At 45.2% G+C, this 14,949-nt stretch overlaps 1 protein-coding gene across 1 annotated transcript in view; it reads left to right on the top strand.

Annotated features, from left to right (window-relative positions):
• The window catches only part of ITIH5 (inter-alpha-trypsin inhibitor heavy chain 5), a 48,057-nt gene that overhangs the window by 19,525 nt on the left and 13,583 nt on the right, over positions 1–14,949 (top strand). The window contains exons 6-7 of the mRNA XM_033162806.1: positions 4,710–4,879; positions 6,838–6,954. Coding sequence (XP_033018697.1) covers positions 4,710–4,879; positions 6,838–6,954 — 287 coding nt within the window. The remainder of the gene's footprint in view (positions 1–4,709; positions 4,880–6,837; positions 6,955–14,949) is intronic.

Genomic DNA, 14,949 nt, shown 5'->3' with positions numbered 1-14,949 from the left:
CTCAAAAATATGTATACACACAGGTCCCACTTACCGAACACAGTGCGTTCCGAGGAAACTGTTAATTCATTGAGAGTTTGCTTAGCGGGCTTATGGCTTCCTTTATTTCCTATGGGAGCATTTCTTATCCATGGTTTCTCCACCCCTGCAACCGGCATGGTTTCTTCCAAAAATGGCAACCAGCCAACCAGCAAAAGAGAGACAAAAGAAACACTGGTTTGTCCAATCTGTTCTGCTCCCTGAGTTGTCTGTTCTCACTTCCTGCTCCCTCTTTCTATGGCTCCTGCCCAAAAGTGGCCGCAGTTGACTAGCTGGGCACAAACCAGTAAGGAAGTTGGCAAGTTCCATCTGTTCGGGTCAGAGCCGTCTCATCCATAGAGGCCGGTGGCGCGGCGCGCCAGAGCGCCGGGCACCCCAGGGGCACCCCCGCGAGCCCGCCGGCATACCGGGCTCCCCCTCCCCAACCCGCCCCCGCCCCCACGGGCAGGTGGGCACTCGCGCGCCGGCGGGTGGGCTGTAAGCCGCCCGCCCTCGCCTCCCGGAGCCCCAGCTGGAGCGCTGAAGCGGCGCGGGGCTTTGCGCGACCTTCCAGCACTCCAGCTGGGGCTCTGGGAGGCGAGGGCGGTCGGCTTGCAGCCCGAGCGCCCACCCGCCCCTCATCCTCCGCCCGCCGGCGCGCGAGCGCCTGCTCCAACGCCACGCCCCTCATCCCCCGCTCGCCCACCCCCCTCCCGAGGGGCGGCCAGCGCGGGAGGGAGGCGGGCGGAGAGGTGGCAGGCTGGGGGCGCCGAGGGATCGCCGTGCCAGGGCGGCCGATCCCTCTAAGACGGGCCTGGTTCGGGTATCTGAATCAGCTGTGCAGGTATCAAGGTCTGGGTATATATATTTTTTGTGTGCAGATAAGTGAATTTTTGCATTGATGGATAGCGGGACCTGCGTGTGTTTTTTGCAAATTTGCAAACACAAAATTATATATTAGGAGAAAGTGGCCCGTTACCATTGAATATTTTGCCATTGGAGATTCAGCGAATGCCTTCTGTGCCAGCTTTTAAATGCCCGCTGAGAACTTTTCTATTCCGCCAGGCCTATACAGGCAATTAAGAATACTTCCTTCCGCAATGATTAAATGTCTGGGTTTTTGTTTTTTGTTTTTTCCCCTATTTTAATGATTTTTATTATATGGTTTTTATTGTTGCAAACCACTTTGGTGAATGTTTTGTGACACTGTGGTATACAAACATTTTAGTAAATTAGTAGATGTGCGCCACAAGTGGATTTTAAATAAACAAATAAATCAGAAACGGGTGCAGAAATTTGTGGAACTGAATCTAAGTTTGAAAGAAGAAGAAGAAAAACCCCCGAGAGAAACCAAAATTGACCAATTAGAATTGGGAAGTTTTTAAAGTTTGATATTTTACTGTGTTTTATATATCCTGTAAGCTGCCAAGAGTGGCTGGGGAAACTCAGCCAGATGGGTGGGGTAATAATAATAATAATAATAATAATAATAATAATAATAATATAAATAAATAAATAAATAATTACCTACTCTCGAGCACTGCCTGCCTCACAGGGTTGTTGTGAGGTTCGAGTGGGGAGAGTGGGGAGATGCATGTCACCCTGTTGTAGGATGGGATGGAAACGTAAATAGAGAAATAAAATACTTTTCGGCATCTGAGAACGATTCTCCCTGACTCCTGATCTCCTCCTGGGAATGTGCTTATTTTAAGCAAATTGTTTTTTCCATCTGGCTGTGCCAAATCGCATAGGAAGTCCTGCTGCTCGACAGTGATGGAAATCCCCACCCCCACCCCCGTTCTGGCACTCCTCTGTGTTTCCCTGTCCATGGTTTTTATTGTTCCTTTGTACGCTGGCAGCTCTGCGGGGAAAGGATGAGGGTGCTGTCACTTAGCCTAGCAAACACCGTGCATTAGCAAGGCTGTCTTGCTAAATGACCCAAGGTGGGGATTGAACCTGTGTCGTGTGCCAACGTTCAGATTTCAAGAACTCAGCAGCACGTGTCTGTTGCAAGAAATTTGGTGGCATTAAACTTTTGTTGTTCAGTCGTTCAGTCGTGTCCGACTCTTCGTGACCCCATGGACCAGAGCACGCCAGGCACGCCTATCCTTCACTGCCTCTCGCAATTTGGCCAAACTCATGTTAGTAGCTTCGAGAACACTGTCCAACCACCTCATCCTCTGTCGTCCCCTTCTCCTTGTGCCCTCCATCTTTCCCAACATCAGGGTCTTTTCCAGGGAGTCTTCTCTTCTCATGAGGTGGCCAAAGTACTGGAGCCTCAACTTCAGGATCTGTCCTTCTAGTGAGCACTCAGGGCTGATTTCTTTAAGAATGGATAGGTTTGATCTTCTTGCCGTCCATGGGACTCTCAAGAGTCTCCTCCAGCACCATAATTCAAAAGCATCAATTCTTCCGCATTAAACTAGCCGATGGTCTTTTCCAAGATCTTGCTGTGTTGGAGTCTAACAGGATGTTACATGGCAGATGGGTGTAATAGTCCATTTGCTGCAGCCGCCTTCACAATGAAAAAAAACTGTGGGTGTTTATGATCTTGAGAAACCAACAAAAAAAACCCTTTTCCCTCCAGCCATTTCCCATTCAAAATCCCACTCTTAAACTTCCTTTCCACGCATTGGAAAGGGGCTGTAATCTTCCTCTGGAGACAGACGGTAGTCATCATGTTCTGCTTGTAAGATATTCAGATGGACTCAGGACTCAGTTATACAGCTGCAAATGGAATGTTTTAAGTGCATTATACAAATGTGACACTAGATGGCGATGGTGAGTTTATGGCAAATTCGATATATTTTTCAAAACGCTTTTTTAAAGAAAGCATTTTCACAGTGTTTTTTTTAATATGTGTCTAGATTCCACCCCTGTCTCTGGTTGCAGGGATGGGAGTAAATTTGACTCCGTTCTCATTTAAAGGTGGACCTGTCTAATTTGAACTCTTCAAGGCAACACGTGAACCGAAATGCAACCGTCTTTCAAAATTCACACTTTGTCAAATTTAGAATGCAGTTCTCCAGCCAAATAGTGTGCACAAAAAGTCACACACTGGGCTTAATTGTGCATAAAATTGCATATGTATATTCATTAAGGGAACATGCAGACATGCATTGTTTTAGGGGAAATTGCTTTGCAAAAATGCATATAAAAATTGCATACAAAACTGCGCCACACAGTTGTGTATTAGGAGAAATTCACCCTTAAATTGCTCGTGGATTGTTACGAGGGTTTTAAGAAGTGAATGGAAATGTTATGGAGAACTGGACTTAAGAATGGGAACTGAGAGAAACCAGAATTGAGGGGTACACTCGTCCCAACACCCCTGCACAGTGAACTCCTTCTCCACTCATGAAAAAGGGCTCCTCTAGTCTTCCTTTGCAGATAGTAGGTCTGTTGCCTTCATGAACCTTCCCTGATGGACCCTTAAATTAAGACCCACCTCGCTTGCTTTTACATCAATTGCACCCACCCACCCCGGAAACCCTCTATTAATGAGGGATAGAATAATGCTGCATCTTGAGCCAGAAGAGGAAGGAATGACAATGAAATAGTTGTCTGCAAATGGACAGCTCGCTTAGTAAGATACGTGTGAACTCAGCTATTTTGTTTTCCCCAGGCAGGAAACTTGCAAGCCACCAACTTTTGGAAAATCGTTTCCTGAGCCAGGCAGGTGTTGGGCTATTAAAAATTAGTTATTATCATTATTTGGGCTGCCACCAACAAAATGATGGATAGGAAGCTGAATCCAATATGTTTTGCCCTTTTGGATGATCTCATGCCCAGGCTTCATTCCAACGGACATCAAAAAAGTCCAGAGTTCCTCTCTCCATCCCCGCTGGAACGTCATTTAATTCTCAGCTATGGATGGAGGAAGAACTTTTTGATGGTAAGAGCTCCTCAACAGCAGTTCTAGCTCTGTCAGAAGGTCGTGGACTCTCCTTCCTTGGAGGTTTTTAAGCAGAGGTCGGGTGGCCATCTGTCATGGATGCTTTAGTTGAGATTCCTACTTTGCAGGGGGTTGGACTAGATGATCCTCAGGACCCTTCCAACTCTATAATTCTATGAAATTGGACTCAGTTCGCATTGAATCAAGGTAGAGTTGTCATAGCGATGAATAGTTAAAAGTAGAAGCAGGCAAATGTGTCCCATTTTTTGCTCTTCAAATTATGGCAACCCTAACCGTGTACCAGAATGTATATACTATGGTAAGGTGTGCACAATATGCATATATCGCTGGAAATGACATATAAAAATGCATTAAATTAGAGAAATTTGTGTTGTAAAAATGTGTCTATTAAGCAAGACAGCATACGGATATGTGTAAATTAGGAGATTTTTGCAATAAACTGTTGCATTCAAATTTTCATTAAAAAAAATTAAAGAATTGTGCAGAACCAGTTTTACGGTTGGAAAAAACAACCCAGTGCTCTTTCAATTTTGCACCACCATTTTTGACTGTAATAATCATAAAATTATAGAGTTGGAAGGAACCCCAAGGGTCATCTAGTCCAAAACCTTCCGCAATGCTGGAATCAATTAAATGCCAGAGTTATAACAAACAAACTTGCTGCAGGGTTCCAGAGTCAGCAATACAAGTGGGTCCTGCGACAAAATGTTGCGGCGTGAAGTGATCTTGTTTACGAAGCTTGTCTAAGGTACTTAACGGTGTGTTTCCCCACCAGATGACATCTCTCCCCCACCTTCGACGGTGGTTGGCCAGACGAAAACTTTAGCCAAGGTGACCTTCAGCCCCAACGTTGTCCAGCAATCCAAGATCTCACGGAATGGCGTCCTGGGAGATTTTGTTGTCAGATACGACGTCAACAGGGAGCTGAGTGTTGGAGATGTCCAGGTAGCATGCCTGCTGTTCGTTACATTATTTGCTGTGCAATTTGTGAAACAGATTTCTGAGGGGGAAAGGCTACCTGGCCAACACAGTGCAAATTGGCATGGGTGGGTTGGTAGATTTAAGCCTCCTGGGAAATTCCAGAAGCAATGCATGATAGAGATAATCTCTTCCTTCCCCCCAAAGTTTGATCTCGCCTATAACAGCAACTAGTTCCTAGAAGCTGCTATTCAAACGTGGATCAGACCTGGCTAGTTACCTTGTAGTCGTGGATCTGAAGGTGCAGCCAGTTTGCTGAGACCTAAGCAACTCCCAGAGCTTTGGCTGATAACTGGAGACTGATGCTCATTGCGATTGGTAGGACAGGAAGTTGGGAGGTGAACACTAGGTGGCGCCGGAGCCATCAACAGACGGAGCCAACTAATTCCAGTTACAGGTGGGTAGCCGTGCTGGTCTGCCATAGTCGAAACAAAATAGAAAATTCTTTCTAGTAGCACCGTAGAGACCAACTGAGTTTGTTCTTGGTTACAGGTGGGTAGCCGTGTTGGTCTGCCATAGTCAAAACAAAATCGAACAAACTCAGTTGGTCTCTAAGGTGCTACTAGAAAGAATTTTCGATTTTGTTCTTGGTATGAGCTTTCGTGTGCATGCACACTTCTTCAGATACCACTTCTTCAGATACGTATCTGAAGAAGTGTGCATGCACACGAAAGCTCATACCAAGAACAAACTCAGTTGGTCTCTAAGGTGCTACTGGAAAGAATTTTCTATTTTGTTCCAACTAATTCCAATTTGCCCTATTCTTCCCATTCTATTGGAAGATTCGGGAGAGATGAATAAGCACATAGTTATGCCACAACAGCTGCTAGGATTTTAATAGCTAAAAACTGGAAAACTGAAGAACTACCAACAGTGGAAGATTGGCAGATGAAGTTGATTGAATATATGGAACTCGCAGAACTGACCGCGAAACTCCGAGACCAGAGGGAAGAAACGGTGCAGGAGGATTGGAAGAAATTTAAAGACTATTTGAAACAACATGAAAAGATAGACATTTGAAATTAAAATCAGAGAATATATAAGGCTACAGTAATGCCAGAAGTTAGATCAAGATAGGATATAAGAAGTAGTTAGAATTATGTTAAGTTTATTTTTATTAGGATTAAGATTAGAGTTAAATGATGATTGATGTTTATAAAGATTAAGATTGGATGAGGAGGATTTTACAATGTTATAAAGTTACTAAAGAAGATTAGAAATGAACACAGAAGAGAGGATGTGAGGAGGTCCCAAAACAATGTTTAGGAATAGGATAAGGATAGTTTAATAAGAGTTTGTTAAGATTTTTGTATTTTTGTGTTTAATTTTGTTATTTTTTGTAGTTTTTTTGTAGTTTTGTAGTGTTATGTATTGTTTTGTTGTATTTTGTGCTTGTTGTTTTAATTTTTTTTAAATAAATTCTTATAAAAAAAGAAAAGAATAAGCACATAGTTAAACTGATGAACCTGCTCCCACGGGAGGCAGTTTTGGTCACCAACCTAGATGGTTTTAGAAGAGGATTAGAGAAATTCATGGAGGAAAGGGTTATTGGCGGCTGTTAACCAGGATGGCTCTGCTCTGCCTCCACATCTGGAAGCAGCAATGTTTCTGAATACCAGTTGCTAGAAACCACCGAATGGGAAAGCGCCTTTGTGCTTTAATCCAGTTTGTGGGTTTATCACCTGGCTGGCCACTGTGAGAACAGGATGCTTGGACTAGATGGACCACACTGGCCTCATCCAGGAGGCTCTTCCAATGGTTTTAACGGACCAGTTTTTGCTGCCTTTTCCCAGAATTTTGCAGTGACACCTGGGCTACTAGCATCCCTTAAGCTTGGCCGCCTGGGACTTTCTGGGTCTGTAGTTCTAGCAAGGTGGTTGGCATGGCGCTAAAGCTCTTGATTTCTCTCTTTCTCATCCCGCCAGGTTTTGAATGGATACTTTGTGCACTATTTTGCTCCCAAGGACCTCCCTCCGTTGCCGAAGAACGTTGTGTTTGTGCTCGACAGCAGCGCCTCCATGGTGGGGACCAAGCTGAGGCAGGTGAGAGTCTGGGGTTCTGGCAATTCATTGCCCTGACCCTCTGCCTGATGGCATCCCAGCTCCTGCGCTGGAGGGTGTGTGTGTGTTTGACCTGCATTCCCATGTGCCTCTCTCTCTACTGGGTTTGGTGAATAGATGGGAGTAAAGGAAATTCCTTTCTGATGATCTAGGGAACAAGAAGTCCTGCTAGAAAGGAGGCAGTTGGCATTGTGTCTTGCATCAGATTGTGTTGCTCTGGAGTAATTTGCATGGACCAAAGGGATGCAGGTGGCGCTGTGGTCTAAATCACAGAGCCTAGGGCTTGCCGAACAGAAGGTTGGCGGTTCAAATCCCCGCGACGGGGTGAGCTCCCGTTGTTCGGTCCCTGCTCCTGCCAACCTAGCAGTTCGAAAGCACAAAGTGCAAGCAGATAAATAGGTACCACTCCGGCGGGAAGGTAAACGGCATTTCCGTGCGCTGCTCTGATTCGCCAGAAGCGGCTTAGTCATGCTGGCCACATGACCCGGAAGCTGTATGCGAGCTCCCTCGGCCAGTAACGCGAGATGAGTGCCGTAACCACAGAATCGTCCGCGACTGGACCTAACGGTCAGGGGTCCCTTTACCTTTAAGGAGTCTTTCACCTCTCTGGGTCCCATAAACTCCCTCCCTGAAGTTAAGCAGCAACCTCACCTCAATTAAGCCCAGTTTGCTGAACAGGGCAGAAATGAACAACTAAAGACTTAGCCACCTATAGCTGGGAACAAAGGATTAAGTCTTTTTCCAGCCAGGAGTTGGTGTGAACAGGCCATTTCTGTTTTAGGTCAGGGATTACGGTAACCTTTGCAAGGACTTTTACTTTCCTCCTGATGGGTCTTGGATTAGGAGGAGGATTGGTTTGCACAGTTCAGTCTCAGGTTAACCCTTGAAGAGCTGTGCTCAAATGCCAGCAGTGAGTGTTGATCCTGTTGGTTTTATTTGTTTTACGGTGTTTGTGCTCAAATGGTGCACTCACTTGTTGTCATAATCTTAAAGCATGAAGACAGCAAACATATATAATGTTTTTGGAAGGGAGGAACTTAAAGAGTTTGCCACCCAAAGAGCCCCCAGATAAGGAACATATTGCAGAGGCTGTTAACTATACAACTTTTAGAAGGCATCTGAAGGCAGCCCTGTATAGGGAAGTTGTTGGTGTTTGATGTTTTATTGAGCTTTTATATTTGTTGGAAGCCACCCAGCATGGCTGGGGCAACCTAGTCAGATAGGTGGAGTATAATAATTGTTATTGTTCAGTTGTGTCCGACTCTTCGTGACCCCATGGACCAGAGCACTCCAGGCACCCCTATCCTCCACTGCATCTCGCAGTTTGGTCAGACTCATGCTAGTCGCTTCGAGAACACTGCCCAACCATCTCATCCTCTGTCGTCCCCTTCTCCTTGTGCCCTCCATCTTTCCCAACATCAGGGTCTTTTCTAGGGAGTCTTCTCTTCTCATGAGGTGGCCAAAGTACTGGAGCCTCAACTTCAGGATCTGCCCTTCCAGTGAGCACTCAGGCCTGATTTCTTTAAGAATGGATAGGTTTGATCATTGCAACCACACAATAAGCATCATGTCTAGGTGCCGTGTCTGCTAGCAAGCGATTTTAAGGGCAGAAGGCAACAATACAGAAATGGGCTTATCTCTACAGCTAGACGCAGGTCCTGTTTCTTTCCTGGGAGTGCAATCTAGGAAGTTGGAACAAAGCCCTTATTATCAGAGGCCATGGGGAAGCTTCGCTCGCTTAAGTTCTGCACACTTTTCTGGAGGGGAAAGTGATAGCTCGAACGAGGGAGTGCGAGGACGGGAAGAGGAATGTGAGATGTGCCGAGGAAGGCAGATTTCAAGTTTTGGAAATGGGCTGGAGGTTAAATTTAAATTACAGATAGCCTGCCTGGCGGGATGATTAGAAAACCGCCCGGACTGCGGAAGGTGTTTGGGGCTAAAGGTTATCCGCTTGGCTTTTGGGCAGGATTTCTGGGCCTTTCAGGGATGTGTGCCAGGTAGACATTCAATCGGAGACGCTTCCTGTACGTTTAAAATCTTCCAGGAAATGAGGGAGAGCATTTGTAGATTTATTTTGCAGTTTAAAGACACTAGAGCTCTGGCTTTTACAAAGGGCGACAGTTTTAGAATTTGAGGTCACCCCATGCAGTTGTCATAGCAGGACAAAATGAAATGAACTATGCCTCTTTTCCGAGGTGAAATAAATTTATGGGATTCTGTGCCACAAGGTGTGGTGAGGGCTGTGGAAACGGAGTTTATGCCCACTTCTGTTTGTCCCAATAGGTCTGAAAGGTTTTCCTTCTACCCCTCTGCTTTCCCTGGGTTCATTGCTGAACTGGAACAAACGTCAGCTGGGTTTTCTGTGTACAGTCGTACCTCCGCTTATGTATCCCTCTGGATACGTAAACTTTGGGATGCAAACACAGCAAAACTGGAATTATTTTTCCGGGTTTCGCCATGCACACATTTGCAGAAATGCTCTATGCGCCACACGCATGCACAGAAGCACTAAACCATGCCACGCACATGCGCAGAAGCAGTCCTCCGGTTGCGAATTCCTCAGGATGCAGCCGGACTTCCGGAATGGATCCCCTTCGCAACTGGAGGTACCACTGTATGGATGCTTCCCCCCCCCCAGTTGAGCAGTAATTTGCGGATTTTCCTAGGGAAAGTGGATGAACAAAAGAAAAACTGCACAGACCCAAGAAACAGACAAATTAGCAGGCGCTTCTTATACAGTGGTACCTCGGTTTTCAAGCATCTCGGAAGCTGAACGATTCGGAACCCAAACGCCCAAAACCCGGAAGTAATTGCTTCCGTTTTTTAACGTGCCTCGGAAGTAGAATGGCTTCCGCTGCGTGTTTTGTCAATTTTTTCCATTGGCTTTGCCAATTGCCCTTTGCGCCTCAGTTGTCGAACGTTTTGGAAGTTGGGCGTTCTTCTGGAACGGATTATGTATGACAACTGAGGCACCACTGTGTTCCCAAGGACAGAGCAGAAGGATGCGATGGCTGTGTCTGCTTCTAACATGAAACCGCGAGTCTTGTGAATGAGGAACTATGAAGAGGAGAATAGCAATATCTCAGTGGCAGAGCATCTGCTTTGCATTCAAAGGGTCTCCGGTTCGGTCCTTGGCATCTCCAGATGGGAGATGGCAGATATTCCCTGCCAGAAACCCTGGAAAGCCTCTGGAACAAAGTTCAGGGGTAGAGCAGATGCTCTCCTTGCGGGAGATCTTGGACTCAGTCCATGGCATCGCCAGTTAAAATAATAGATACCTGAGAACCATAGACTCAGAGAACTGTAGAGCTGGAAGGGAACCCAAGCGTCGTCTTGACCCCTGCAGGAATCTCAACTCAAGCATCCATGACAGATGGCCATCCAGCCTTGAGGCTTGAGAGAGAGACACAGCATCTGCCTTGCATGCAGAAGGCTCCGGGTTCAATCCCTGGCATTCTCCAGGTCGGACTGAAAAAAAAACCACAAGTGTGAGCCATTCAGTGTATACAGTGGTACCTCGGGTCACATACACTTCAGGTTACATACGCTTCAGGTTACAAACTCCGCTAACCCAGAAATAACGCTTCAGGTTAAGAACTTTGCTTCAGGATAAGAACAGAAATCGTGCTCTGGCGGCACAGCGGCAGCGGGAGGCCCCATTAGCTAAAGTGGTGCTTCAGGTTAAGAACAGTTTCAGGTTAAGAACGGACCTCCAGAACGAATTAAGTTCTTAACCCAGAGGTACCACTGTACAGTGCTGAGTCAGTATAAGGCAGCTTCCTATGTTCCTAAATTTCTTTGGTCTGGCTCTGCCTACAGAATGGCAAGATAATAGTCACCTGAGATGCAAAGGAAAGTGGCCCTTAGCCTCCGAGTGGATGAAAGGAGATGGAAAAGGCTCCAGAATGAGGTTATTGTTGCCAGGCCATTACTTCATAGGAAGTTGGCTGTGTGAGGCAAAGCGAGTGCGTTCTGAACAGCTGAACTCATGTGTCCCTATGAACTGACTTGACTTCCACTTCCCAGCCAGGGCCACCTCTCCCCCCCCCCCAATCCCTGGCCCACGCTGCGTAACAATGGAGGGATTGTGTGCAACAAATATCACCAACAATGGCCCCCATTTCAGAAGGACCTCCGGCTGGCCTCATGCCGTCACCTCAGCTTCTGGGAATGAGCATGTCACTAGTTAGGACAGGTGGAAAGTGCCCAGTTAGCATTCTCCTGACTGCCTTTGGTCTCCATGACTTGGACCAGAGATGGAGAACCTGGGTCACTCCAGTGGTTGTTGAACTCCAACTCCCGACAACAAATGGTCAGAGGTAACAGGATCTAGTGCTGGAGGAGACTCTTGAGAGTCCCATGGACTGCAAGAAGATCAAACCTATCCATTCTCAAGGAAATCGGCCCTGAGTGCTCACTAGAAGGACAGATCCTGAAGTTGAGGCTCCAGTACTTTGGCCACCTCATGAGAAGGGAAGACTCCCTGGAAAAGACCCTGACGTTGGGAAAGATGGAGGACACAAGGAGAAGGGGACGACAGAGGACGAGATGGTTGGACAGTGTTCTCGAAGCTACTAACATGAGTTTAGCCAAACTGCGAGAGGCAGTGAAGGATAGGCGTGCCTGGCGTGCTCTGGTCCATGGGGTCACGAAGAGTCGGACATGACTGAACGACTGAACAACAACAAACAGGATCTGGAGTACAACGACCTCTGGAATACTACAAGTGCTGAGGAATTCCAAGCAGGGTTTAAGGATGTATGATTAAATGGGCAATTCTTTTTGGGTATAATACACAGATGTGGACTGTCACTAAAGGATTAAAATACACATTGTGTGTGTGTGTGTGTGTGTGTGTGTGTATATAATCATAACACACACACACACACACACACACACACATATATATATATACACACACACACATATATTACTAAATGATGTATCGTTAGTACTTAACCGCCTCTTTCCATATGAACCCACCCGGACCCTGAGATCATCTGAGGCCCTCTTTGTGTGCCGCCTCCTTGAAAGGTCCGGAGGGCGGCAACACGAGAACGGGGCCTTCTCTGCAGTGGCTCCCCGTCTGTGGAATGCTCTCCCCAGGGAAGTTCACCTGGCGCCTTCATTATACACCTTTAGGCACTAGACAAAAGTGTTCCTTTTTAACCAGGCCTTTGGTTGATCTGATTTACATACTATGCCCCTTTAAAATGGTTTTTTTGGGGGGGGGGGCTATTGGGTTGTTGTTTTTATTTTTATTAGGTATTTTGTGGTTTTATATCTTGATATTATTCTGTGAACCGCCCTGAGACCCCCGGATATAGGACAGTACATAAATTCAAATAATAATAATAATAATAATAATCTCCTGAGGAGTTATTTAGAATGCAAAAAATACGCTCCAAATACTTGCTGGAAGTGTCAAGAATATGAAGACATTTTATCATGCTTGTTGGACGTGTAAAAAAGAGCTAAAAAATATTGGCTACAAATGCATTAAACTGATACAGAGGATTTTGAAGGTCAGTTTCAACCGAAACAAGAACTCTTCCTGCTGGGACTTACAAATCTACACTTAGAAAAAGAATGCGGAAGTTCCTTTTAATATATGGTTATAACGGTGAGACTTTTATACGCACAAAGATGGAAAGATTCATCGATACCTACAGTGGAGGAACGGTTGTCAAAATTACTGGACATAGGTGAGGTGGTGAAATTGACAGGTTCGACAAGAGGAAAATCATAGTCAACATTTACTAGAGACCGGAAGCTTCTTATATAGGCTTTTTGTGTGAAAAAGAAAATGGACTTTGTTAAGTCATGGGTGGACACAGCAGACGACACAGTGATTTCCAAACAGCTCTTGTTTATTCTCAGGCTGGAACAGGACTGAGCTGAAGGGCTCAGCAACCTGCTTATATAGAACTCAGCTACAACGCAACAGTAACAATTTTCTGCAGTTACCCAATCCCTGAACGTCAGTTTACAATCCTTCATTTGCATATGCGGACCTGAGTGAAAACTGCAGCAGAATGAACTATATACACACACCCCTAGTGGCCTAGGGTGAGAACTTCAATACATAACAGACTTTTATGATAGCTAAGTTTGAGGGTTGAGGATAATGTTGGTTTATAGAAGGTGGATTTGCTGGATGTTACCTTGGAGTGGATGTGTTGAAGATTTCTCTCTCTATAGGTGGCAGGTGAAGAATCGGAAGCTCTCTTTCTTTTCGGTTTCCTTGACTCCTTCATCTTCTCTCTCTCTCTCTCTCTCTCTCTCTCTCTCTCTCTCTCTCTCCCCTCTGTGTTTTTATTTAGCTTAGATTTTTAGTCTTGATATAAAGATATCAGATATTAATATTTGTCTGTCCCCCCCCCCCATATTTCAAGCAGGGAGGGTTCAGTTGTATTCAGGTTCTGCTTGTCAGCTTTCCATAGGCATTTGCTTGAGCACGGAATGCTGAACTAGATGACTTTTCGACCACACTCTTTCTTACGGTCTTGTGTCTCCATTTTAGAGATGGAGCACTGAGGCTGGAGATAGAACGGGTGTCTCAAAAAGCCCACACAGCATGTACATGAGCAAGGATTTCGACCAAAACTAGTGTCTCGGGCCTGTGTCCAAAATGCTCCCTACTGAATCACATCAGTGCTGGAAAAGTTTCTTTAAAAAAAAAACAAAAACAAAAACCCTCCATTGTCCTTGATAGCCCTTGGATCCGACCCCAAGGCCACCAGCTGGAGAGATGACTCCAGATTCCATTGCGGTTGGTAATGTGTTTTGCCATGACATCATCAGCTTCCATCCGAGATCACAAGGGAAGCTGAACAGAGACGACTAAAATGTTTCTGATGCTCTCCAAATTTATCCTTGCATCTGGGACCAAGAAGCCTTCAATATTTGAAGATGGAAAGGGAAGGGACTTGGCGTGGGGCTCTTCAGGGAAGCTGTTGTGTTAAATATTGTATTGCAGGCAGTGACAACAGCAGCAGCAATCATTTAGCACTTGAGTCTGTCAAATTATATAACCCCAAATGTAGAAAATGTTCATCTGGGTGAATGTTTTTGACTTTGGGTTCTTTCATTGCAAGCTCCTTGAAAATATTATTATTATAATTCATTTCATTTCTATATTTTTAAGGGGGGAAATCTCAAAGCAGTTTACAACCTATATTAAAAGATCAAAATAAAGCATTACAGAAGAAAATCCAATATACATTCAAAGCAACATAATTAACAGGGAACTTAAAATATTACCTTAAACATTTCAAAATAAGGCATTGCTGAAGGAGGTCAAATATAAAACACACATTTAAAACAGCAAACTTGTGCTGGATTATGGAGGAAAGCTAGAGAGTTCCAGAAAAACATCTACTTCTGCTTCATTGACTACGCAAAAGCATTTGACTGTGTTGAACACAGCAAACTATGGCAAGTTCTTAAAGAAATGGGAGTGCCGGATCACCTCATCTGTCTCCTGAGAAATCTCTATGTGGGACAAGAAGCTACAGTTAGAACTGGATATGGAATAACTGATTGGTTCAAAATTGGGAAAGGAGTACGACAAGGCTGTATATTGTCTCCCTGCTTATTTAACTTATATGCAGAATTCATCATGCGAAAGGCTGGACTGGATGAATCCCAAACCGGAATTAAGATTGCCGGCAAAAATATCAACAACCTCAGATATGCTGATGACACAATCTTGATGGCAGAAAGTGAGGAGGAATTAAAGAACCTTTTAATGAGGGTGAAAGAGGAGAGCGCAAATTATGGTCTGAAACTCAACATCAAAAAAACTAAGATCATGGCCACTGGTCCCATCACCTCCTGGCAAATAGAAGGGGAAGAAATGGAGGCAGTAAGAGATTTCACTTTCTTGGGTTCCATGATCACTGCAGATGGTGACAGCAGTCACGAAATTAGAAGACGCCTGCTTCTTGGGAGAAAAGCAATGACAAACCTAGACAG

This window comes from Lacerta agilis, chromosome 10, assembly GCF_009819535.1.
Source record: "Lacerta agilis isolate rLacAgi1 chromosome 10, rLacAgi1.pri, whole genome shotgun sequence".
In the NCBI taxonomy this organism is placed as follows: domain Eukaryota; kingdom Metazoa; phylum Chordata; class Lepidosauria; order Squamata; family Lacertidae; genus Lacerta; species Lacerta agilis.
The sequence above is the reverse complement of the archived record's forward strand: the minus strand, read 5'-3'. Positions and strand labels throughout refer to the sequence as shown.